Source organism: Galeopterus variegatus, unplaced genomic scaffold, assembly GCF_000696425.1.
Source record: "Galeopterus variegatus unplaced genomic scaffold, G_variegatus-3.0.2 Scaffold3170, whole genome shotgun sequence".
Classification (NCBI taxonomy): Eukaryota; Metazoa; Chordata; class Mammalia; order Dermoptera; family Cynocephalidae; genus Galeopterus; species Galeopterus variegatus.
This window is the reverse complement of record NW_007729281.1, coordinates 114,979-140,298: the sequence shown is the minus strand read 5'-3', so window position 1 is coordinate 140,298 and position 25,320 is coordinate 114,979. Positions and strand designations below refer to the sequence as shown.

General features: G+C 43.1%; 1 protein-coding gene across 1 annotated transcript in view; it reads left to right on the top strand.

Moving 5' to 3' along the window:
* The window catches only part of CARS (cysteinyl-tRNA synthetase), a 60,163-nt gene that overhangs the window by 19,579 nt on the left and 15,264 nt on the right, over positions 1 to 25,320 (top strand). The window contains exons 8-11 of the mRNA XM_008584187.1: positions 20,383 to 20,523; positions 20,797 to 20,885; positions 22,145 to 22,266; positions 25,162 to 25,274. Of these exons, the coding sequence (XP_008582409.1) occupies positions 20,383 to 20,523; positions 20,797 to 20,885; positions 22,145 to 22,266; positions 25,162 to 25,274 (465 nt within the window). The remainder of the gene's footprint in view (positions 1 to 20,382; positions 20,524 to 20,796; positions 20,886 to 22,144; positions 22,267 to 25,161; positions 25,275 to 25,320) is intronic.

Here is a 25,320-nt window from a genome sequence, read left to right as displayed (position 1 = left end):
CTTCCCCAATGACTAGCATGTGACCATCTTTTCATGAGCCAGGAGTTGTTTTGCGTTGCCTCTGTGTGCCCATTTGCTAGAATTTCTTTAAGCCGTATACCTGGGAGTGGCGTTGCTGGATTGTAAAGGATATATATATAGGGGACTGTGTCAGGGTCCCCGACACCACCCACATGTTCTGGGATTCTCTACAAGGACCCAGGGAACTCAACATAGAGTTGTCCTCTCATTTGAAGTTTATCACGGAGACATAGCATGGGACAGAGGCACAGGCAGAGTCTGTAGGAACCCGTGTGCAGGCTGCCGAAGCTCCCCGTGTAGATGACACAGATTATGTTCTCCCCCCACCAGGAAAAACGCAGCCGCACGGGGAAATGTTTCTCCCCAGGGATGCTCACACTTGGCACCCAGGGGTTGTATTGGGTGCTATCACGTGGGCACCCTCTCCCTGGCACACTCCACACTTCCTAATTCCCAGAAGCAAATCTGGGTTCTGTCTCCATGAAGCACGATGTTTGCGCATCAGCACACATGCACGATTGAGCTCCTGCAGGCAGGCCTTCCTCGGGTGGCAGCCTGAGGCCTGTGGTGCTCACTCTTCTCTGCTTGGTGACCGGTTCCGAAATGTCTCTGCAAGTCTCTCCCTCCACTGCCACGCTGCTGCGCTTCTATGTGCGCACACACTGGCACACACGCCCGCACGTGTGTTGTCACGTTCTCTTCTTTCTGTCAGCCAGACTAGCGTGCCATGGTCATTGCCGTGGATTGAATATGCCTTTCCCCAAATTGTCATCACAGACTTGCCCCCTTTTCTCCCCGTGCTTTATTCTTCTTTATTCTTTGGGTTTTTTGTGCTCTTTTTTGTCTCACTTCTTAGTAATTTAGTTCATTTTTTGGCTCAAGAATTTAAGACTATATATTTTCCTCCAAGTGTCATTTTTGTTACTTCCACAAATTTTGACATTATTCACTTCTGAAAAACTTTTAATTTCCGTTTTGCTTTTTTTAGCCCAGGAATTATCCAGAAGTATGTTTCCAGTTTTCAAGTAGATGATGTTTTTCAGATTAACTTACTGTTAGTCACTGACAGCCTGATTGCCCAGTGGGGGGAGTGTATGGGATGTCCCATGCTGGACCCACAAGCAGGAGACTTGTGTTGTGGCCCACTGTGTGCTCAGGTTTCAGAATGTTCTCTCGTGCTTGAAAAGATTTGGTATTTGCTAATCATTTAGTACAAAATTCTACATGCTATCCAGTTAGTTATTCTTGTTAACCATGCTTTTAATATTTTGCATATTTTTGCTAATTCATTTTGCTAGCTTAGCTTTTTCATATAGTTTGTTTAAAAACAAGCAAACCCCTCCTCCTCTGCTTGTGAATTTGTCCATTTCTCCCTTTCTATCACCTTTTTTTTAAAGTCCTTATTTATTTATTTATTTTAGCAGATTCCGGTTCACATTAAAACTGAGAGACTTCATATAACTGTCCCCAGACACTCACAGCCTTCCCCATTACTAACACCCCCACCAGAGCAGTGCATTCGTTACACCTGATGGCCCTGCACTGGCACGTCGCCATCATCCCAAGCCCCCGATTTACATTAGGGCTCACTCTTGTCGTTGTGCCTCCTGTGGTTTGTGTGAATATGTGATGCCATGTGTCAGCAATCATGGTATCATACAGAGTAGTTTCACTGCCCTGAAAAGTCTCTGTGCTCTGCCTATTCACACGCCTCCCCTACCCCTGAACTCCTGGCAACCGCTGATCTTTTTACTGTGTCCATAGTTTTGCCTTTTCCAGAATGTCATAGAGTTGGAATCATGCAGGATGTAGCCTTTTCAGATTGGCTTCTGTTTGAGATAGGAAGAAAATAAAGTGTCTTACTCTCACTGCCAACCAAAATACTCCACCTCTGGTCACCAAGATGTGTGGGGATTTCTACCCCTCAATACCTCACCCCACCCCAGCAATCAATCAGTTCTCCAGTCAACGCCAGTTTGGTATCTTATAATTCAGATGCCACGGCATGAGAGCTCCGTCCCACAAGACTGCCCTCGCTTCAGATCCCAGTCACAAGTAGTAGGTTGTCACCTAGACTCTTTTTTCTTTTTAAGAGTTTATGTTCTTGTTTTGTTTTATTTATTTATTATTTTTTGGCAGCTGGCCAGTATAGAGATCTGAACCCTTGACCTTGATTTATTTTTTTTTTAATTTACTTTGAATTGTACATATTTGTGGGGTACAGTGTGTTGTTTTAATACATGCATATATTGTACAATGATTCACTTAGGGTAAATAGCATATTTGTCACCTAAACATTTATCTATTCTTTGTGGTGATTACGTTGAAGATCCTCTTTTCTAGCTATTTAGAAATATAAAATATAACATTATTAGCTACAGTCAGCCTCGTACACCAGAATTTATTCTTCCTGTCTACCTGCCATTTTGTACCCATTAATCCACCTCTTCCCCTCCCTCCCACCCCTGCCTTCCCTTCCCGGCCTCTGGTAACCATTATTCTATTCTGCTTCTATGAGAACCACTATTTCTGTTTTTACATTCACATATGACTGAGTTCATGTAGTATTTGTCTTTCTGTGCTTGGCTCACTTCGCTTAACACAATGATCTCCAGTTCCATCCATGTTGCTGCAAATGACAGGATTTCTTCTTTGTTATAGCTGAATAGTATTCCATTGTGTGTGTGTGTGTGTGTGTGTATACACCACATTTGTTTTATCCACTCTCCACTGATGGACAAGTAGGTTGATTCCATCTCTTGGCTATTCTGAATAGTGCTGCAATGAGCATGGGAGTGCAGGTGTCTCCTCGATATACTGATTTCATTTCCTTTGGATATGTACCTAGTAGTGGGATTGCTGAGTCATGAGGTAGTTCTATTTTTACTTTTGGTGGAACCTCCATACTGTTTTCCATGATAGATATTTTAATTTACATTACCACCAACAACATATGAGAGTTCTCTTTCTCTGCATCCTTGCCAGCTTTTGTTATTTTTTGTCTTATTGATAATAACCATTCTAACTGGAGTGGTGACATCTCATTGTGGTTTTATTTTGCATTTCCCTGATGATTAGTGATGTTGAGCATTTTTCATGTGCTTGTTGGCCATTTGTATGTTTTCTTTTTTAGAAATGTCTGTTCAGATCCTTTGCCCATTTTTTAATCAGATTATTTGGTGTTTTTGCTGGTGAGTTGTTTGAGTCCCTTATATATTCTGGATATTATTAGCCCCTCGTAGGTGCATAGTTCACAGATACTTTCTGCTATGCCATAGGTCATCTCTTCACTCTGTTGACTGTCCTCTTTGCTGTGCAGAAGCTCTTTAGTCTGATGTGGTCCCACTTATCTATTTTTGCTTTTGTTGCCTGTGCCTTTGAAGTCTTGTTCAAAACAGCATGGCCCAGTCCAATTTCATGTAGCATTTCCCCATGTTCTCTTCTAGTGGTTTCACAGTTTCAGGTCTTAAATTGAAGTCTTTAATCCATTTTGAGTGGATTTTTGTGTATGGTGAGAGATAGGGGCCTAGTTTCAATCTTCCACATGTGGATATCCAGTTTTCCCAGCACCATTTGTTGAAGAGGCTGTTTTTTCCCCATGGTATATTCTTGGCACTTTTGTTGAAAATCATTGGCTATAAATGGCATGGATTTATTTCTGGGCTCTCTATTTTCTTCCATTAGTCTATTTGTCTGTTTTCATGCCAGTACCATGCTGTTTGGGTTACTAAAGCTTTCTCATATTTTGAAGTCAGGAAGAGTGATGCCTCTAGCTTTGTTCTTTTTGTTCAAGATTGCTTTGGCTATAGGGGTCTTTTGTGGTTGCATACAAATTTTAAGATTGTTTCTTCTGTTTCTGTGAAGAATATTGTAGTGGATTGAATTACATTCCCCACAAAACTTACTGAAGCTTGAATTGTGTCCCCCAAGTTCTATGTATTAGAAACTTGGCCTGCACTGTGACTATTAAGAGGGTGGGAAATCCTGTTATGGTAACTGAAAAGGTGGAGCCTTGAAGAGGTGATTAGATTGTAGGACATGCCATAGAGAATGCATTAAAAATGGTGGTCAGGGGCATGGTTCTGAGGGCTTTAAAAGAGGACAGAGGAGAGTCTGTCTATTTCTATGCTTCACCATTTTTGCAATGCGATACTCAGCCGTCACTGTTGCCACCACCAAGACCCTCACCAGTTGTGTTCCCTGGAGTTCCTAGCCTCTGAAACTGTAAGCAATAAATTTTGTTTACTTATAAATCAGCCAGTTTTGAGTATTTTGTTACAAGCAACAGAAACGGACAAATACAAATGTCACTGGTATTTTGATAGGGATTGCATTGAATTTGTAGATTGCTTTAGGTAATAAGAACATTTTGATGACATTAATTCTTCCAACCTACGAACCCATGAATCCCATTTATTTGTGTCTTCAGTTTCTTTCATCAGTGTTTTCTAGCTTTCGTCGTGGAGATCTTTCACTTCCTTGGTTAAATTTATTCCTAAGTATTTCACTTTTTTGGCAGCTATTATAAATGGGATTACTTTCTTGATTTCTTTTTCAGGTATTTTGTTATTGGTTTATAGAAACACTTGATTTTTGCATGTTGATTTTGTGTCCTACAACTTAATTCATTTGTTAGTTCTATCAACTTTTTGTGATGGAGTCTGTAGCATTTTCTGTACATATATGTGATCATGTCATCTGCAAATAGGGATAGTTCGACTTCCTCCTTTCTGATTTGGATGCCCTTTATTGCTTTCTTTTGCCTTATTGCTCTGGCTAGAATTTCCAGTACTATGTTGAATAAAAGTGGGGAAAATGGGCATCCTTGTCTTGTTCCAGATACTAGAGGAAAAGTCTTCAGCTTTTTTCCATTCAGTATGATATTAGCTGTGAGTTTGTCATATACAATCTTTCTTTTGTTGAGGTATGCTCCTCCTATACCTAATTTGTTGAGTGTTTTTATCATAAAAGGATGTTAAATTTTATCAAGTGCTTTTTTTCATCCTGAAATGATCATATGCTTTTTATCCTTCATTTTGTTGATGTGGTATACCACATTTATTGATTTGCATATTGAACCATCCTCGCATCCCTGGGATGAATCCCACTTGATTATGGCGAATGATCCTTTTAATGTGTTGTTAGATTTGGTTTACTAGTATTTTGTTTAGGTTTTTCACATCTATATTCATTAGGGATATTGGTCTGTAGTTTTCTTTTTTGTTGTATCTTTTTCCTGTTTTGGTATAGGGTAATGTTGGCCCTGTAGAATGAGTTTGGAAGTATTCCCTACTCTTTGGTTTTTTGGAAGAGTTTGGGAAGAATTGGTATTAGTTCTTCTTGAAATGTTTGGTAGAATTCAGCAGTGAAGCCATCTCGTCTTGGGATTTTCTTTGTTGGGAGACATTTTATTACTGTTTCAATCTCATTACTCGTTATTGGTCTGTTTAGGTTTTCTAATTCTTTTTTTGTTTGTTCTTTGGCAGCTGGTCGGTACAGGGATGGAACCCTGGACCTTGGTGTTATCAGCACCACGCTCTAACCAACTGAGCTAACCAGCCAGCCTGGTTTTCTAATTCATGATTCAACCTTGGTGAGTTCTATGTGTCCGGGAATTTATCCATTTCTTCTAGATTTTCCAATATGTTAGCATATAGTTGTTCATAATAGTCTCTTACAATTATTTGTACTTCTGTAGTATCAGTTGTAATGTCTCCCTTTTCATTTCTGATGTTATCTTTTTTTTTTCTTAGTCTAGCTAAAGGTGTATCGATTTTGTTTATCTTTTCAAAACCCAACTATTTGTTTCATTGATCTTTTGCATTGTTTTTTAATCTCTAATTCATTTATTTCTGCTCTGATCTTTGTTATTTCTCTCCTTCTACTAATTTTGGATTTGGGTTGTTCTTGTTTTTCTAGTTCCTTGAGGTGTAACGTTTGGTTATTTGAAGTCTTTTTGCTTTTTTTTTGGCAGCTGGCTGTCTTTCTGGGTTTTTTTATGTAAGCATTTATTGCTATCAACTTCCCTCTTAGAACTGCTTTTTCTTATCCAATAGATTCTGATATGTTTTGTTTTCATTTTCATTTGTCTTTAGGAATTTTAAAAGTTTTCTTTTTAATTTCTTCTTTGATCATTCATTGTTTAGGAGCATGTTGTTTAATTTCCATATATTTGTACAGTTTCCAGTGTTCCTTTGGTTATTGATTTCTAGTTTTATTCTGTTGTGGTCAGAGAATATAGTTGATATGATTTCAGTTTTGTTAAATTTGTTGAGACTTGTTTTGTGACCTAACGTGTGGTCTGTTCTAGAGAAAGTTCCATGTGCTGCTGAGAAGCATGTGTATACTGCAGCTGTTGGATGAAATATTCTACAAATGTCCATTAGGTGTACCCATGCTTGACCAACCAGTTATACCGGAGGTTCCCATGACCTGTTCCTCACGTTCACTTAATTTGCTCAATCTGCTTACAGGACTCAGGGAAATACTTTACTCGCATTTTCCAGTTTATTAATAAAGGGCATTACAAAGGGTACAGATGAACAACCAGATGGAGAGGTATGTGGGGTGGGGTGTGGAGTGACCATGCCCCATCTGGACATGCCACCCTGTGGGCACCTTCATGTGTTCACCAATCTGGAAGTTCTCAGAACCTTGTCCTTTTGGGTTTCTGTGGAGGCTTCCTTACATAGGCATCTCATTATGTAGGGATCATTGATTAAATCGTTAGCCTTTGGTGGTCAACTCAACCTTGAGCGCCTCTTCCCTCCCCAGAGGTCAGGGTCTAGGGTTGAAAGTCCCAACCCTCTAATCATATGGTTGGTTCTGTTGGCAACCAGCCCCCATCCTGAGGCTATGTGGGAGCCCACCAAGAGCTGCCTCATTAAAACGAAAGATGCTCCTGTCACCTGGGAAATTGCAAATGTCTTAGGAGATCTGTGTCAGGAACTGGGAGCAGAGACCAATATGTATATATTATTATTTCACAATATCACAGCTTCTTTCACTTGATAATATGCACTTAATTTTCCTCCATGTCTTTTCATGATTTAATAGCTCGTTTCTTTTTAGCACTGAATAATATTGTGTATTCCTTCTTCTGGATTTAACACAGTTTATTCATTCACCTACTGAAGGACATCTTGGTTGCTTCCAAGTTTTGGCAATTATGAATAAAGCTGCTTTCAACATCCATATGCGGGTTTTTGTGTGGACTTAAGTTTTCAGCTGTTTTAGGTAAATACCAAAGAACACAATTGCTGGATTGTATGGTAAGAATATGTTTAGTTTCGTAATAAACCACCAAACTGTTTTCCAAAAAGGCTGTACCATTTTGCATTCTCATGAGCAATGAATGAGAATTCTTGTTGCTTTACACACTTGCCACCATATGGTACTGGCAGTAATCCAGATTTTGGCCATTGTGATAGGTGTGTAGTGGTATCTTGTTTTTAATTTTCATTTTCCTGATGAAATATAATGTAGAGCATCTTTTCATATACTCATTTGCCATCTGTATATCTTCTTTGGTGAGCTGTCTGTTTAAGGTCTTTTAATTGGGTAGTTTTCTTATTGTTAAATTCTAAGAGTTCATTATATTTTTTGGATAGCAGTCCTTTATCAGAAGTCTTTTCCAAATATTTTATCTCAGTCCATGGCTTGTTTTTTTATTCTATTGACACTGTCTTTTGCAGAGAAGAATTTTTAATTTTGAAGTCAACTTTATTATTTTTTTCTTTCATTGATTGTGCCTTTGGTGTTGTGTCTAAAGTCATTACCAAACCCAAGGTCATCTAGATTTTCTCCTATGTTATTTTCTAGGAGTTTTAAATTTTATGTTTTACATTTAGGTCTGTGACCTATTTCGACCTCATGTTTGTGAAGGTATAAGGTCTCTATCTAAATTCATTTTTTTGCATATGGATGTCCAGTTGTTCCAGCATCATTTTTTGAAGCAACTTTCCCATTAGATTACCCTTGATTCTTTGTCAAGAATGAATTGGCTATATTTATGTGGGTCTACTTCTGGGCTCTCGATTCTGTTCCATTTATCTATTTGTCTTTTCTTTTGCCAGTACCACACAGTCTTGATTCCATAGCTTTATAGAAAGTCTTGTAGTTGGGTAGGGTCAGTCTTTCAACTTTGTTCTTCTCCTTCAATATTGTGTTGGCTATTCTGGGTCTTTCGCCTCTCCATATAAACTTTAGAAACAGTTTGTCGATATCCACAAAATAACTTGCTGGGATTTTGATTGGGATTGCATTGAATCTATAGATCAAGTTGGGAAGAACTGACATCTTAAAAACATTGAGTCTTCCTATCCATGAACATGGGATATTCCCACATAAAGATCTTGTACATATTTTTGTTAGATTTATACCTACATATTGTATTTTGGGTTGTGCTAATGTAAATGGTATTGTGTTCTTAATTTCAAATTCCACTTGTTCATTTCTGGCATATAGTATGGTGATTGACTCGTATGTTAACCTTGTATCCTTCAACCTTGCTGTAATTGCTTATTAGTTCCAGGAGGGGTTTTTTGTTTTTGTTTTTTGTCAATTCTTTCAGATTTTCTACATAGACAATCATATCACCTGTGAATAAAGACAGTTTTATTTCTTCCTTCCCAGTGAGTAAACTTTGTATTTGCTTTTCTTGTCTTATCACATTAGCTAGGACTTCTAGTACAATATGGAAAAGGAGTGATGAGAGGGGACATCCTTGCCTTTTTCCTGATCTTACCAAGAAAGCTTCTAGTTTCTCACCATTAAGTGTGATGTTAGCTGTAGGGTTTTTTGTAGATGTTTTTTATAAAGTTGAGGAAGTTCCCCTCTATTCCTAGTTTACTGAGAGTTTTTATCACAAATGGAGATTGGATTTTGTCCAATGCTTTTTCTACATCTATTAATGTGATCATATGATTTTTTTTTTCTTTAGCCTGTTGACATGATGCATCACATTAATTGGTTTTCACATGTGGAACCTGCCTTGCATAGCTGGGATAAATCCCATTTGGCTGTGGTGTATAATTCTTTTTATACATTGCTGGATTCAATTTGCTAATATTTTGTTGAGAGTTTTTGCATGTATGTTTATGAGAGATATTGGTCTGTAGTTTCCTTTTCTTGTAATGTCTTTGGCTGGTTTTGATATTAGGGTGAATCACAGAATGGTTTAGGAAGTATTCCCTCTGCTTCTGTCTTCTGAAAGAGATTTCAGAGAATTGGTATGATGTCTTCCTTAAATGTTTGGCAGGTTTCACCAGCAAGTACATCTGGCCTGGTGATTTCTGTTTGAGAAGGCTATTAATTATTGTTTAATTTTCTTAATAGGTATGTGCCTATTCAAATTGTCTATTTCTTCTGGTGTGAGTTTTGGCAGATTATGTCTTTCAAGGAGTTGGTCCTTGTCATCCAGGTTATCAAATTTGGGGTCAGAGTTGTCCATAGTATTCCTTTATTATCATTTTAATGCCTTCAGGATCTGTAATGATGTCCCCTCTTTCATTTCTTTTCTTTCTTTATTTTTTTTGGTGGTTTGCCAGTACAGGGATCTGACCCTGTACTGAACCTGTGACCTCAGTGTTACATGGCGATGCTCTAACCAACTGAGTTAACCAGCCAGCCCTCATTTCTGATATTAGTAATTTGTGTCCTCTTTCTTCTTATCTTAGCCTCACTAGAGACTCACTGATTTTATTGAATTTTCCAAAGAACCAGCTTTTGGTTTGTTGATTTCCTCTGTTAATTTCCTGTCTTCAATTTCATTGATTTCTGTTCTAATTTTTATTACTCCTTTCCTTCTGCTTACTTTGGATTCAATTTGCTTTTCTTTTTCTAGTTTCCTAATATGGAAGGTTAGATCTTTCTTCTTTTCCAATACATGCATTCAATGCTATAAATTTCCCTCTAAGAAGTGCTTTCACTGCATCCTGCAAATTTTGATCAGTTGTATTTTCATTTCCATTTCATTCAAAATATTTTAAAATTTCCCTTGAGATTTCTTCTTTGTCCATGTTGTATTAGTCCTTTTGTGTTGCTATAACAGAATACCCCAAACTGGATAATTTATAAAGAACAGAGGTTTATTTGGCTTACTATTCTGCAATAGCTGCATCTAGCAGGGGCCTCAGGCTGCTTCTACTCATGGCAGAAAATGGCAGGCAGCTGGCGGGTAGAAGCAGATCACATGGTGAGAGGAAACAAGAGAAAGAGAGAGAGAGGGGTAGTGCCAGGGTCTTTTAAAAAGCCAGCTCTCGCAAGAACTAATAGAGTGAGAACTCACTCATTAATCCCTCTTCCCCCAGAGAGAGCATTAATCCATTCATGAGGGATCTGCCCCCATAACTCAAACAGCATCCAGCACTGCCACATTGGGGATCAGATTTCCACATGAGTTTTCGTAGGGACAACACATCCACATTCTATCATTCCGCACCTGGCCCCCCAAAACTCATGTTGCTGTCACATATAAAATACAATCATTCCATCCCAACAGTCCCAAAAGTCTTAGCTTGTTCCAGCACCAACTTAAAAGTCCAAAGTCCAAAGTCTCATCTGAGAACAAAAGCAAAACTCCTTCCAGCTGTGAACCTGTAAAAATCTAAAACAAATTTATCTACTTCCAAGATACAATGGTGGAACAGACATTGGGTACACATTCCCATTCCAAAAGGGAGAAATAGGCCAAAAGAAAGGAGAAAAAGGCCCCAAACAAGTCTGAAATCTAGCTGGGCAGACATTATTGTTGCCAACCAATACCCCAAGGGGAGATGGTGGGAAATGAAAAGACACACTTTATGGGATCAGGAGGACCTTTCAGGCTGCTGACCTGTCAGCCATCTTAGTTTATTTTAGGTTTCTTTTTATAAGCCAGTGAAAATAACAAATCATACTGATTAAATCAGTTATGCCTGGTACAAGCTATTAATAGAACATTTTTAGCTGCCACTGCACTTGAAGATTCATAGCTAACTACTTATCAACAAATTAAGGACATAAGTTTCTCATTTACAAAGCTTCCAGCGTCCTGGGTTCAATCAAAAGTTAGACCTCAAGGGAAGGGAGAAGGGGGAAGTAGGCCAAATGGATGCCAGCCTTGTTGGCTTCCCTAGAATAGCAAGGACTTTGTCAGCTTGCTATTCAGTACCCCACACATTATGTCTTTTTTTTTTTGTGACCGGTAAGGGGATCACAACCCTTGGTGCGGTGTCGCCCACACCGCGCTCAGCCAGTGAGCGCACCGGTCATTCCCACATAGGATCCGAACCCACGGCGGGAGCGTCACTGCGCTCCCAGCTCCGCACTCTCCCGAGTGCGCCACGGGGCCAGCCCATTAAAGGTCCAAAATAATCTTCTTTGACTCCAAGTCCTGCATCCTGGGCACAATGGGGCATCTGGTCCCCCAAAGCCTTGGGCAACCTCACTCCCACAGCTCTCCAGGTGCAGCCCACTGGGCAGCACTGGTGCCTGTGGCTTTTCCAGGCCAGTGTTGTACATTGCCAGTGGCCCTACAGTTCTGAGGACCTGGCAGCAGCCCCACTGCCTTGGCTCTACTTGGCATTTCCCAGGTGGGGGCTCTCAGTGGGGGGGGCTCTGACTCCACTTTCCTGCTCGGCATTGCTCTAGTAGATGGCTTCTGTGGCGTTTCCGCCTCTGAGGTAGGTCTCTGCCTGGGCCCCCAGGCTCTTCCATACATCTTCTGAAATCTGGGTGGAGGCTGCCACACCTCCACTGCTCTCATGTTCTATTGGCCTGCAGACTTAACATGATGTGGATGCCACTGAGGTTTCAGGCTTCTACTCTCCAGAGCTGCTGCATGAAACACACTTGGGGCTGCTTGAGGCAGGGCTGCTCCAGCCAGAGCAGCTGGGATGCAGGGAGCTGGTTCCCAAGGGCAGCTGTGCCCCAGGTCTGTCCTCTGGGACAACTCCGTCCTTCTAGGCCTCAGGGCCTCTGATGGGAGGGGCACCCTTCCAGACTTCTGAAATGCCTTCAGGGCTTTTTTCTCATTGTCTGGGCTATTAGCATCGGGCTGCCTCACTTGCCAAGCTAATGTCTTTAGCGACTAGTTTATCTGCTTCATGCTTGCGTTTTTCTCCTGCTCTCTGCTTCTCTACCACATGGCTAGGCTGCAAATTTTCTAAATCTTTACACTCTGCTTCCCTTTTAAGTTCTGGCTTTATGTCATGCCTTTGCGTATATAACTCTCCATGGGCTGTTGCAATTAACCATGCAGCTTCCTTAATGCTTTGCTGCTTAGAAATTTCTTCCGCCAAGTACTCTAGTTCACAACTCCTAATTTCCAACTTCCGCAGAATCCTAGGGCATGGACTGAATGCAGCCAAATTCCTTGCCAGTTCACAACAGGGGTGATCTTTGCCCCATTTTCCAATAAACTCCTTCATATTTCTATCTGAGACCTCCTTAGAATGGTCTTTAGAGTCCATATTTCTATTAGCATTCTGGTCACAGCTATTTAACCAATCTCTAAAACGTTCCAATTCTCTCATCTTTTTGTCGTCTTCTGAGTCCTCCAAAGTTCTCCAACCTTTGCTTATTACTCAGTTCCAAAGCCACATCCACATTTTCAGGTATCTGTATAGCAACCCCCCCCCCCCCCGACCCCGTACCAGTTTTCTTTGTTAGTCCTTTTGTGTTGCTATAATGGAATACCTGAAACTGGGTAATTTATAAAGAACAGAGGTTTATATGGCTTGTGATTCTGTGGCAACTGCATCTAGCATGGGCCTCAGGCTGCTTCTACTCATGGTGGAAAGCGGCAGGCAGCTGGCAGGTACAAGCAGATCGTGTGGCGAGAGGAAGCAAGAGAGAAAGAGAGGAGGTGCCAGGGTCCTATAAACAGCAAGCTCTCATGGGAACTAATAGAGCAAGAACTCACTCATTAATCCCTCTTCCCCCAGGGAGAGCATTAATCCATTCATGAGGGATCTGCCCCCATGACTCAAACAGCTTCCAGCACTGCCACATTGGGGATCAGATTTCCACATAAGTTTTGGCAGGGATGACACATCCAAACTCTATCACGTAGTGTGTTATTTAATCTCTACATATTTGAGGATTTTCCAGTTTTCTTCCTGTGATTGATTTCTAGTTTAATTTCATTGTGGTCTTAGAGCAGACATTGTATGAATTTTATTCTTCTAAGTTTGTTAACCTGTATTTCATGGTTCAGAATGTGGTGTATCTTGGTAAATGCTCCATCTGAGCTTGAGAAGAGTGCTATTAGATGAAGTAGTCTGTAGATGCCAATTAGATCCATTTGATTGTTGGTGTTGTTGAGTTCAGCTATGTCCTTACTGGTTTTCTGTCTTCTGGATCTCTCATTACTGATAAAGTGTGTTGAAATCTCCAACTATGATAGCAGATTCATCTGCTTCTCCTTGCAGTTCTTCAGTTTTGGCTCACGTATTTTGATGCTCTGTTGTTAGGCACGTACACATTAAGGATTGGTATGTCTTCTCTGAAAACTGACCCCTTTGTTATTATGGAATGCTCTGATAACTTTCCTGCTTTGAAATTTGCTGTCTGAAATTAATATAGCTACTTCTGCTTTCCTTGGGTTAATGTTAGCATGGTATATCTTTCTCCATTATTTTACTTTTAATTAATGTGTCTTTAATGTGGTTTTCTTGTAGATAACATACAGTTGGGTCTTGTTTTTTGATCCACTCTGACAATGTCTTAATTGGTGCATTTCTGCTATTGATGTTCAAAGTGATTATTATTATAGTTGGATTAATATCTACCATATTTTCTACTGGTTTCTATTTTTTGCTCTTGTTCTTTCTTCTTATTTATGTCTTCTACTCTTTTTTCTGCCTTTTGTGGTTTTAAATGAGCATTTTATGTGATTGCATTTTCTCTCTTTTCTTAGCATATCAGTGACACTTCTTTTTTTTACTATTTTTAGTAGTTGCCCTAGAGTTTGCAGTATACATATACAACTTTTGCAAGTCCACTTTCAAATAAGACTACACTGCTTCACCAGTAGTGTGAGTACCTTACAATAACAGAATAATCTTCATTCCTCCCTTTTGTCCCTTGTAGCATTGCTCTCATTAGTTTTACTTATATATAAGCATACATAATTAAATACTTTGTTGCTGTTATTATTTTGAGCAAATTATCTGTTAGATTAATTAAGCATAAGAAAAATAAAAGTTTTATTTTACCTTCACTTATTCCTTCTTTGATGCCCTTTTTTTATGTAGATAGATCTGAGTTTCTGACCTTCATCATTTTCCTTCTCTCTGTAAAACTTCTTTATGCATTTCTTGCAAGGCAGGTCTACTGGCAACAAATTTTCTCAATTGTTGTTTGTCTGAGAAAGTCTTTATTTTTCCGTCGTTCTTTAAGGATAATTTTGCAGGCTACAGAATTCTAAATTTGCAGGGTACAGAATTCTCTCAACACTTTAAATATTTTACTCACCCTTTTACTTGCATGGTTTCTGAGGCGAAGTTGCATATAATTCTTATCTTTGCTCCTCTGACCTATTTCAGGATTTTTTGGGGGGTGGGGGGGCTGGCAGGTAGGGGGATTCGAACGCTTGAGCCTGGTGTTAGAACACCACAGTCTACCAACTGAGCAAACTGGCCCGTCCCCAGGATTTTTTCTTTATCTTTGATTTTCAGTAATTTGAGGATAGTACGCAGAGGTTAGATTTTGGCATTTACCCTGCTTGGTGTTGACTGTGCTTCCTGGATCTGGGGTTTAGATTCTCACATTAATTTGGGGAAGTTCTCAGACATTATTCTTTTAGATATTGCTTCTGGTTCTTTTCTCTCTCTCTTCTCATTCTGGCACTCCGATTATGTGTATTCACACCTTTTGTAGTTTTTCCACAGTCCTTGGATATTCTGGGTTTTTTCGGGCTTTGTTCTCTTTATGTTTCAGCTTTAGAGATTTCTACTGATAGATCCTCAAGCTCAGAGATTTTTTCCTCAGCCACATCCACTCTACTAAGGAGCCCATCAAAAGCATTCTTCATTTCTGTTATGGTATTTTTGATCTCTAGCATTTTGTTTTGGTGCTAGGATTTCCATCTCTCTGCTTACATTGCCCACCTGTTCTTACATGCTAATTTATCCATTAGAGCCCTTAGCATATTAATCACATATATTGTAGATTCCCAGTCCGATAATGCCACCATCCCTGCTGAATTAGTCCATTTCTGTTGCTTATAACAAAATACTTGCCCCACATTGGACGCCAAAAATGTCCCGACCCGCAGGATATTCAACAAGGACCCTGGAGGGGGGAGTGGGAATTGGATGGGACAAGAGACACGAGAAATGAAGACAAGACAGTATTCTGATCAAGTCTTGTTTATTAGCCAGAAGGTCACAGTTTATATAGACAGCAGGAGGGAGTCAGCAGATAATTAAGTATGCAGATGGTTTACTGAGAAAACCACAGGGTGGGTTGTTCCGGTAAATGGAAAATTCCCATTATCTATGGCAAGTTGTAAAGTTACCTACACCCATAGTGCACAGGAAGGGGAGGGACGGAAGATAACAGCAAACAAGGCTCTGAGGCCTCGAGGCAATAGCTGGGCGGGCTCTTTGGCTCCGGACAGGCAGGCAGGCTCTTAGGCAACAGCCGGGCTCTATGGCTCCGGACAGGAACTGGGTATTTTATAAAGAAAACAAAATTTATTGCTTACAGTTTCTGAACCTGGGAAGTCTAAAGTCCAGGGAACACATCTGGTGAGGGTCTTGGTGGTGGCAACAGTGACTGAAAGGGGTCTCACGTGACAGAAAATGGCAGAGCAGAGAGAGAGCCTAACCTTCTCATTCACTCTCCCTCTAAAGCTCTCCAAATCATGCCCATGACCACCACTTTTAATCCATTCATTATTGCATGGTCCCACCTTCAACCACCACAATAGGATTTCCCAGCCTCTCAACACTGTCACAGTGGGGGTCAAGTTTTGAGGGGACACTTAATCCAAGGTACCTGCCACCTCTGGTTCTGTTGCTTGCTCTGTCTCTTCAAACTGTTTTTTGCCATTAAGTGTGCCTTGTAATTTTTTCTTGATAGACAGACGGACATGATGTACTATGGAAGAGGAACTGCTGTAGATGACCTTTACTTATGTGGTGGGGAGGTAGGAGTGGGGGTGGGGTGCCTCTAGTCCTGTGATTAGGCCTTTGTCTTTTAGTGAGCCTGGACCCCTGGACTTTGAACTTCACAAGTGTTCCTCAGTTTCCCCCCCTACTTATCTGGAACAGGGTGGCTAGAGCTGGCTGGTTGGGTGTTTCCCTTCCTCCAGGTAGGTTCGGCTCTGATGAAACCCAGGCAGGTTAGGCTCTGGTTAAATAGTTGTCCTGAGGGCAGACTTTGTTTCCAAGAACAAAGTGCTCTAGTGTATTTTAAAATGGTTCCTTTTACCTTCTTCCTGCCGGAAGTGCAAGGAGATTTTTCTCGGATGTTCAGTGTGAGAACCTGGTTAAGTTCTTGGAAGTGAAACTCACAAAGGTGTGGGGGGTCCCTGTGACTGAGCCCCTTGGAGTTTTTAACTCTCGCATTTGTCTACGTTGAGCCTCCAGGAGTCTGTCAGTGACAGCTCAGATTTCCCAGCCCTGGTACTGGTTCCCACCCAGGTTTTAGCTTATGAATCTCTGCTCTGGTAAGTTGTGATTCACTGTACCGTCCTGTTGGTCTCCAGTTCTGGGGGCAGCAGTTTGCCATGTAACCTTACTTCTTTTAGGGATCTAAGAAGAATTGTTGGTTTTTCAGTTTGTTCAGCTTTTTACCTGTTGTTAGGATGAATGTCAAGCTCCTCACATGGGGAACTGGAAACCGGAATTCTCTACCACTGTGTTACTTACAAATTTTGAGGTTATTTGATTAGGGTATTCAAGCTTAACGTGGTTATATTGTCATGGGGCATTAAATCTTTTATCATGTTGTGGCCCACTCTATGCCTAAGAATATCGGTGAACACGCCACCCCCACTGCACTGCACAGCTGGCACTGGCCTGGGTCCTGCAGTCCCATGGCCCCCAGGGCTCCTTTCCCAAGGAGGCCAAACTCCAGACCTGACATCTATCCTGTCTCTCCATTTTTTGTGGCCTGTGTTTTAGCAGTATCTCTTGTCATCAGCTCAGGGCTGGAATACTGATCTGAAATTATGTACTTACTCTCTGTCTTTCCTTGGTGAGCTGGTTCATTTGTCTCTATTAGACCTGTGTCAGTTATCTCACTTTATTTCTTTCTCTTAGTTTTCTTTTTTCTTTCTTTTATTGAAACATAATTGATTATACATATCTGAGGAGTACGAAGTTGACTAACAGTATTTGTGTATAATACGCGATGACCAAATCAGGGTAGTTGGCATATTCGTCACTCTTAGTTTTCTTTTCATGCTTGGTTTATAAGCCTTCTCGGCCTTTGTGGTGCTGGTGGTAGTGGTTCATTTTCTATCCTTTACTAGTTTACACATTTCCATTTCTGTTTTTTCAGAGCTTACCTTTGAAATTGTACTGTGCATATTTAACTGAGTGACCATAAATAGTCGCTCAGTCCCCTTTCCCAAGAAATATAAGGATTTTAGGACATTGTAGCTTGATCAAATCCCCCTGACTTTTACACTGTTGTCCCTATTTTAAGTCCGTCGTTTTAAAAGCCCTGCTTATTAGATGTTATTATTATTATTTGTTTAGATTTACTCACCCTCTCGCCTCTCCATCTTTAATTTCTAGGATAGCTTTTCATTTTCCTGAAGTGTGTCCTCTAGACTGGCACCTCCTAGCGTTAGTGAGCAGCAGTCACCTGGGGCTTGTCAAATGCAGACTGCAGGGGTGGGAGGCAGCAGGGAGCTTCTGCTGTGGCCAGGTTAAGGGTCTGCCTTTCTAGCAGCTCCCAGGGGCTTCAGACCATGCTTTAGTGGACCCCACTTCTACAGTTTTAATTGATGTTGCTAAATTTTAAATAGACCAAATTTTGATGTCACGCAGACTTTCCTGGAGACAAGGTCACCTAGAGTGCTTGTTGGAAGAGAGGCATTTCCAGACCTGCTGAAGCCAGAATTACAGGGCGGGGCCTGGTGATCTGTATGTTTGACCAGAGCTTTAAGTGTTCTTATCGTCAAGCAAGTTTTAGAAACAGTATTTTAGAAGCATCTTTGGGAAGCTCAGCTTTTGTATGCCTTGAAATGTATATATTTCACCATGTTTTTAAAGTTGTTTCCTCTGAGCACTCCGGGATTATTCTGCTGTCTTTTGGCTTCCATTGTTGGTTGTTGAGAACAGCAGGCTGCCCTTCAAATTGCCTTTCCTTTGAAGTTAAATATGTCTCTTCTTTCTGGCTCCTTATAAAAATACTCTTTTTTTTTGTTTTGGCTTCCATTGTTGGTTGTTGAGAACAGCAGGCTGCCCTTCAAATTGCCTTTCCTTTGTAGTTAAATATGTCTCTTCTTTCTGGCTCCTTATAAAAATACTCTTTTTTTTTTCTTTTCTGCTATTTCACTAAACATTATAAGAGATTTATTTTTACTTGCCCTGTCAGATATTTTTTGTGCCTCCTGAGTCTATGGATTGTTGTGTCTTCAAGTATCCCCTGTGCTCTGCCCGCTCCCTCGTCTCCTCTGGGATTCCAGTTAGATGGGAGCCAGGATTTCATCCTGGCCCCCTCAGTGTCTCAGCTTTTCTTTCCCATCTTCCTTCTTGTCTCTGTTTCACTTTGGATGACGTCGGTTCTTTCTTCCTGTTCACTAATTCTTTCTTCAGCTGTCTTACCTATCCTATTGAGTCTGTTTATTTCATTGGTTAACATATTTTATCTCCGAAAGTTTCATTTGTTTCTCTTTTCCGTTCTGCCTGGGCCATTGTGGTAGCATCTTATGGCTTACTCATCTTGTGATTCTGTCTTTAAATATTTAGTGCTTGTGAAAATTTTGTATGTTTGTTGTGTATCTGATTACTCTCGTATCTAAAGCAAGTGTCTGTTTGTCATCTCTGCCGACTCCTGTTCACAGTTGCTCGTGTCTGTGGGCATTTGGCAACCTTGACGAGTTCTATTCCTGCAGGGTCATGATCTGTGGCAGTCCTGACAGCCAGAATACAGATGCCTCCCAAAGAGCCAGCCCCATGTGGGTGGTGCCATTTCAGCCTCCTTAGGGGTTCCTGTCCCTGCACTTGGGGCAGACCTAGTGTTTGCTTTCTGGGCAGCAGTCCTGAAAGCCTTTACCTTTCCATTGCATGCACCTGCCTTTCCTGCTTGTCTGCCCCTCGCCTGCACTTGGGGCAGACCTAGTGTTTGCTTTCTGGGCAGCAGTCCTGAAAGCCTTTACCTTCCCATTGCATGCACCTGCCTTTCCTGCTTGTCTGCCCCTCGGGTGTCTGCCATGGTGGGAAGGGGTAAGAGCATCCTGGCAGGTTTACTGTACCACCTGTAAGCCCAGCAGCACATTAGCAAGTCTGCTTTCTCTGGGAGCTCTTAGCAGGGAGTACCTCAAGAGCCTGGCCTACAGTGTGCCCTGGGCCCTTTCTCTGTCAGCATGTGGGTGCTCAGTCCACCCTGTGTGGCCTTGCTCTCTGCCTGATTGTTTTCCTGCACTTTCTCTCTCCGCCCTTTGTTCTTTGCCTCCCACTCCCATGGTAGACTGCAGACTGCCTGCTTGTCCCCATGTTGGTCACTACTCCAAGATAACATGCTGAAACACTAGATTCCTCCACGGAATGTCAAAGATGTTTCTCCTTTCTGACATGAGTGCAGTTGGAGCATGTCTCACACCGACTGTGAATGTACTCAGGGGATACAGGTCACACAGATGCTGTGCCGTGGTGGACTGGTGATGGTGTGTGAAATGGGGCCAGTGACTTCAGTCAGTGGCATCTGGAGGACAGGGAGATGGGGCCTTTGAGAGCTCCAGGACCAGAACACTGCCCATCTCTTGTAACCGCTGGCGTCTCCTGTCATGAATCTTTTTAGAATGTACTGAGTGTCCATGGTTTAGGTGACAAACTGCATGTGCTCCTGCCCCACCTCTGCCTATGATCCCACCCCACGGGGGCCCAGCTATGTTGCACATCCTCCCCAAGTCCACCCTGACCCTCCAATATACCATGCCTCTGAACCTGTGGATGTTTTGGGGTCTGCTCCCCTGAGTTCATGTGAGAACCTCCCATCTGTGGGGTCTCATGTTTGTCTCAGCTGAGCTGCTCATGTGAGCATTGCTGTCTCCCTGGGAGATGGTGACTCTTTGTGGACCAGGGCTGTGCAGGTCATGTCTTTGAATCCAGGGCACTGATCGACTCCCACCAGCTGCACTGCATGTGCTCACAGGACACCTGTGGCCCATGCATGGATGTTCTATTCCTTTTTCTTTAGGTATTGCTGGAAGAGGCAAAGGATTTGCTTTCTGACTGGCTGGATTCCACACTTGGCAGTGAGGTGACAGACAATTCTATTTTCTCCAAGCTGCCCAGGTTCTGGGAAGGGGAATTCCACAAAGACATGGAAGCTCTGAATGTAAGTGTCACAGACTGTCTTGTCCTCACTCTCTTGGTCGAAGGGCCCTGATCTCCAGAGTCCCGTTTTGGTGAAACTGAAAGGCCTCACGCAGTCCACACCATCTTCATTTTGCAAGCTCCGTTAAGTTACTAAGTCAACATTGACCTTGAGCTGAGGGGCATAGGGGCTTCTTATTTTACCAATTGGTGACATTGTTTTCATAGAGCATGTTTGTATGAGGCTGAAATTTACAGAAAGGAAAATCCCAGGACCCTCTTGTGTCATGTACAGGTTCTCCCTCCGGATGTCTTAACGCGTGTTAGTGAGTACGTGCCAGAAATCATAAACTTTGTCCAGAAGATTGTGGACAACGGTTACGGGTAAGAAGGGGGCAGTTCCCAGGGCTTCACACTGCTCCTGGGAGAACAGCTCCCAGCTCTGAGATGGGCACAAAAGCAGGAGAGCTCATGTTCTGGGTCCCCCGGCCAGATGGGCAGCCCTTTCGTGCTCACCCGCACAGCATGGCACTTGCTTTGGCCCCTTGGTTCCCAGTGCTGCAGCTGTAATTTAGGATTGCTTTGTAAATAAAGCGTGATGGGTTTTCCTTTCGTGTAAGCTGCCGTTGCAACAGGTGGCTAACCGTACAGACCCACTTTCTGTCGTGGCAGAAGCAAGAGGGCAAGGGTGTGACTGCTGCTCTTAGCCCTGTCCGTGAAGCCTCCTGCACACTTCCTCTCACAGCTTGGGCCCCGCCCAGGGCTGAGTAACAGGGTCTGGCTGACCAGCCCTCTCGATGGGGCTGGTGGCCTGCCCTCAGGACACAGTGAGGACACAAAGTCTGCTAGAGAGCTCAGCAGTTAAGACCATTGGTCATGGGGCCCCAGAGCAGCACAGTAGGGAGTGTGGACACTGCTGGGTCTTCAGAGATGTCAGTACCATGCAGACATTTTGAGAGTGGAGGGCCACTCTGCAGAGCTGTGGGGGCCCGGGCTCAGCTGCAGGTTGCTCCCCTCCACACCTGCCAGGGAGATGAGTCAGGCAAGAGCTGCTCAGTCCCAAGGAATGAGGCATGCAGGGCTCCACACACAGTGCCTGGGGTCACGTGGGCTCTTAAGTGAAAATGCTGCCTGTCCGTCCCCACTTGACCCAAGTCACTGCAGGGCAACATGAGATCGTGTGCCAGGCTGAGGGCCAGGGACAAGCCCAGGGTCAGAGAAGACAGGCGTTGTGGGCTGGAATGATCTGGAGGCTCTCGGGGCCTTGACGGGGCCTGAGCTGGGCCGTACCATTAGGGTAGACTCAGAGAGTAGGGAGGCACGCCGCACATGACAGTGTCTTCCCCGAGCACAAGGGCAGGCCAGAGTGTGTAGTCACAGAATGTGAGGCAGGGGTCTGCGCAGGACATGACACTCAGGGCAGTGAGGAGCCGCCTCTGTGGAGGGGGGCATCCTTGTCGTGCCCCACTCAGCCCGCAGAGCTGATGTGGTCTTGAATAGCTGCCATGGGAGAGTGGAGAGAGCAGAGGCTTGAGTGCATCACAGACTATAATTTTATAACCCATTTTGATTTTCGATTGTTGTCCCATGAAGTGTCTTTGGATCTGTTGGATTCCTCCCCAATTCCTTTGTTTATTTTCCAGCTATACTTCAAATGGGTCTGTCTACTTTGATACAGTGAAGTTTGCATCTAGTGAGAAACACTCCTATGGGAAGCTGGTGCCCGAAGCTATTGGGGATCAGAGAGCTCTTCAAGAAGGGGAAGGTAAAAAAAAAAATAAAAAAAGAATGAACGAATGGATAAAAGGAAAGGTAACCTGTGGATTTTTCCACTTGCACAGTTTGAGTTATGCTTAACCCTTCACTTAGACTCACTGGGAACAGTGCTTTTTCACCTAAAGGAATTTTAGGAGTTTACTACACTAAGATCATGAAGTGCGTTATTTTTTAAGAAACAAAAAAGATGAGTAGATACAGTGCCATCTTTTTTTTTTTTAAGATGACCGATAAGGGGATCTTAACCCTTGACTTGGTGTTGTCAGCACCACGCTCAGCTAGTGAGCAAACCGGCCATCCCTATATGGGATCCGAACCCATGGCCTTGGTGTTATCAGCACCGCACTCTCCCAAGTGAGTCACAGGCAGGCCCGACATTTACGTTTTTAATTGTAGTTTTAAAAAATCAAAGGTTGAAAGTTAAGTGAGCTAAGTCAGTCAAAAAGCTAGAAAAGGAACAAAAGTAAATGGAAAGAAAATACAGAAGAAGAAATAAAGATAAAAGCAGAGATTAATGAAATAGGAAAACTTCTAGTAAGTCTGATTAATGAAAGTAGAAGATTCAGAAATATAGTTGGACAAAACTGAACATAACTACAGATGTAATAGAGAGTTTTAGAAGGTCTTCAGAGGAAACCGGAACAATGCGCCTGCATCTGACTCACAGCTGCAGAGGACAGGCGGGGACTAGGAGAGGGGCCAGTGACTGGTGAGCGGAGGATGCTCTCAAGTTCACCTGGAGAAGGGATGTTCCAGAGGCGGCAAGAGCACACTCACTCCTCACCATGGCTTTGTGATCTAACCCCATCTGGGTTGTCCTTTTACTTTATATTATGTATTCTTGGACCTGTTTTCTTTCAGAGTGATTTTAGAATTGGTTTAAGTTCCAGGAACAAGAGGAGTAGAATCCAAAGCAAATAAAAGGGAAGAAGAGGGGCACGCCCTCCCTCTAAGGACATGTCTCCCCCACCCCCAGACCAGTCACTTGACCTTGCTTCGCTGTAAGGGGACCTGGGAAGCGCAGCCACCTGCTGCTAACAGTCAGGGACTCTGATAGTGGAGAAGAAGACAAGAGGTGGTAACACTGGGGACCGTTAGCGGGAAGGCAGGTGGCAGGCAGGCATGTGATGAGTGTGCGCAGTTGCATTGGTCAAAGCCAGAAATAGTCGCTCTGCCTCTGGGGTGGGAGATGAGCAGTGACACCAGGATGGAGAGCAAAACGGGCTGTGTGATCTCTCTCTTCCTTAAACGTGACACAGAAGATGAACATCACCAAATGATGACATTTGTTGAGGGATACAGTGTGTGTGTGAGACAGTGAGATCAAAATATAATTAGATATCAACATTCATGAGTAACTGTGCTCATAGTAATGAAAAATTAAAAACCTAAATGTACGTTATCTGTGAAATACAGGGTGTCTAAAAGAGAATATCCTGGAACCATGTCAAGTTGTGGTTTGCAGGAATTGCTGATTGACAGAACAGTGTGAAGATGGGGAATAGGATGGACATTGTCCCGATTGCCAGATGTATCTGTGTTTTGCTTGAATAGATTTTTTTTTTTTTTTTAATCTGCAAATTAGTACGACAAAATGTTAGTAATCATTCCTGGGTTAAAAGATTATGGGGATTTTTTTCCTAGTTTAAGTATTTTGTGTTTAGTACATGTTTTATAATCGTAAAGTTTTTAGCAGTGCTTTTTCTCTTGACTCTGTTTCTCAGGGTAGCTTAGGTCCATTGCCTGGTTACTTACCTGAAAAGTGGATTTGTTTCCTGAAAAGGTTGAGGGCACCTGAGTTAGGGCCTAGAATGGAGTCTGTCTCTCCTGTTCCAGGGTCTTCCACAAGGGGGCAATGGTGCCCAGGAGGAGGCAGCACTTAGACCAGGACCCAGGAAGGGCAGCCGGGCCAGGCATGACACTGGCAGCTTAGCTCTGCCCGTTCACAGAACTGAGGGCAATTTTCTCTGCCTGAAGGCTGGCCTGACTTACAGGTTTCCATGTTCACAGCCCCTCATATTTTCCTTTGTGGGCGGTCTAGAGAAATCGCCATGATGACAGTGTCTTCCTTCTTTGGGTACCCTGACCATCTTGCACCCTGTGTGCCAGTTAGCCAGTGTCTCCAAGAGTACATAGAGCTCACTGGGAACGTTCCTTCTCACTCCTCCTGTGAGACACAGACCAGCTGTCTCCATGAGCCAGGTGGCGGCTGGCTTTGTCCAGGAGGTTGAACTTGCAGCAGGAAGAGCAGTGCTGCCCTTGCTCATGGCCTTCCTGGATCCATCTTTAGCTCTCTTTACCTCATTTCCCCTTCTGAGCAGGTGGAACAGCGAGTGACCCTGCTCCCCACCACCACACCACTTCTAGGCTCCATGAAGCAGCATGCAGCCACTGAGCTGTGTCCTCCTACCTCCTGGAACCCCCGAGCCAGTAGTGTGCAGGCTGTTAGCACGGTGGCTGCACCTGCAAGACCCAGGGCCCCTGAGCTGCGCCCCAGTGACTGCCACTGCCACCTCACTTCCTAGCATTAGCCCAGAGTGCCATCGCTCTTCCTAGACACATGGAAGGCCCAGACGTGAGGAGGCAACTGGAGGACAAATGTCTTAGGTGACCTCAGGTGTGGCTTCAAGCCAGCAGGGTGTGCTCCGACACTTGAACGTTAAGTTAGTGACTTTGAAGCTTATAACAGTGTTTTGTAAATCTAGACACAGGGTCAGCACCAGAATCTGGTCAGAACGAACCTTAAGAAGTGCTTGAGCCCAGTTCATAAACAGAAATTAGTGAGCAGGATTGACCTCGAGACAGCAGGACAGCCTTAAAGTGAGCTGCATCCAACTGCAGGGCATTGCCCAGTGACCCTGCCCTGCTTCTCTTGTGTCCACAGGCGACCTGAGCATCTCAGCAGACCGCCTCAGTGAGAAGCGCTCTCCCAACGACTTCGCCCTGTGGAAGGCCTCCAAGCCGGGAGAGCCGTCCTGGCCCTGCCCTTGGGGAAAGGTGAGCGATCCTGAGAAGGTGCAGGGGCTGGGGGGGGGGGGGGGGG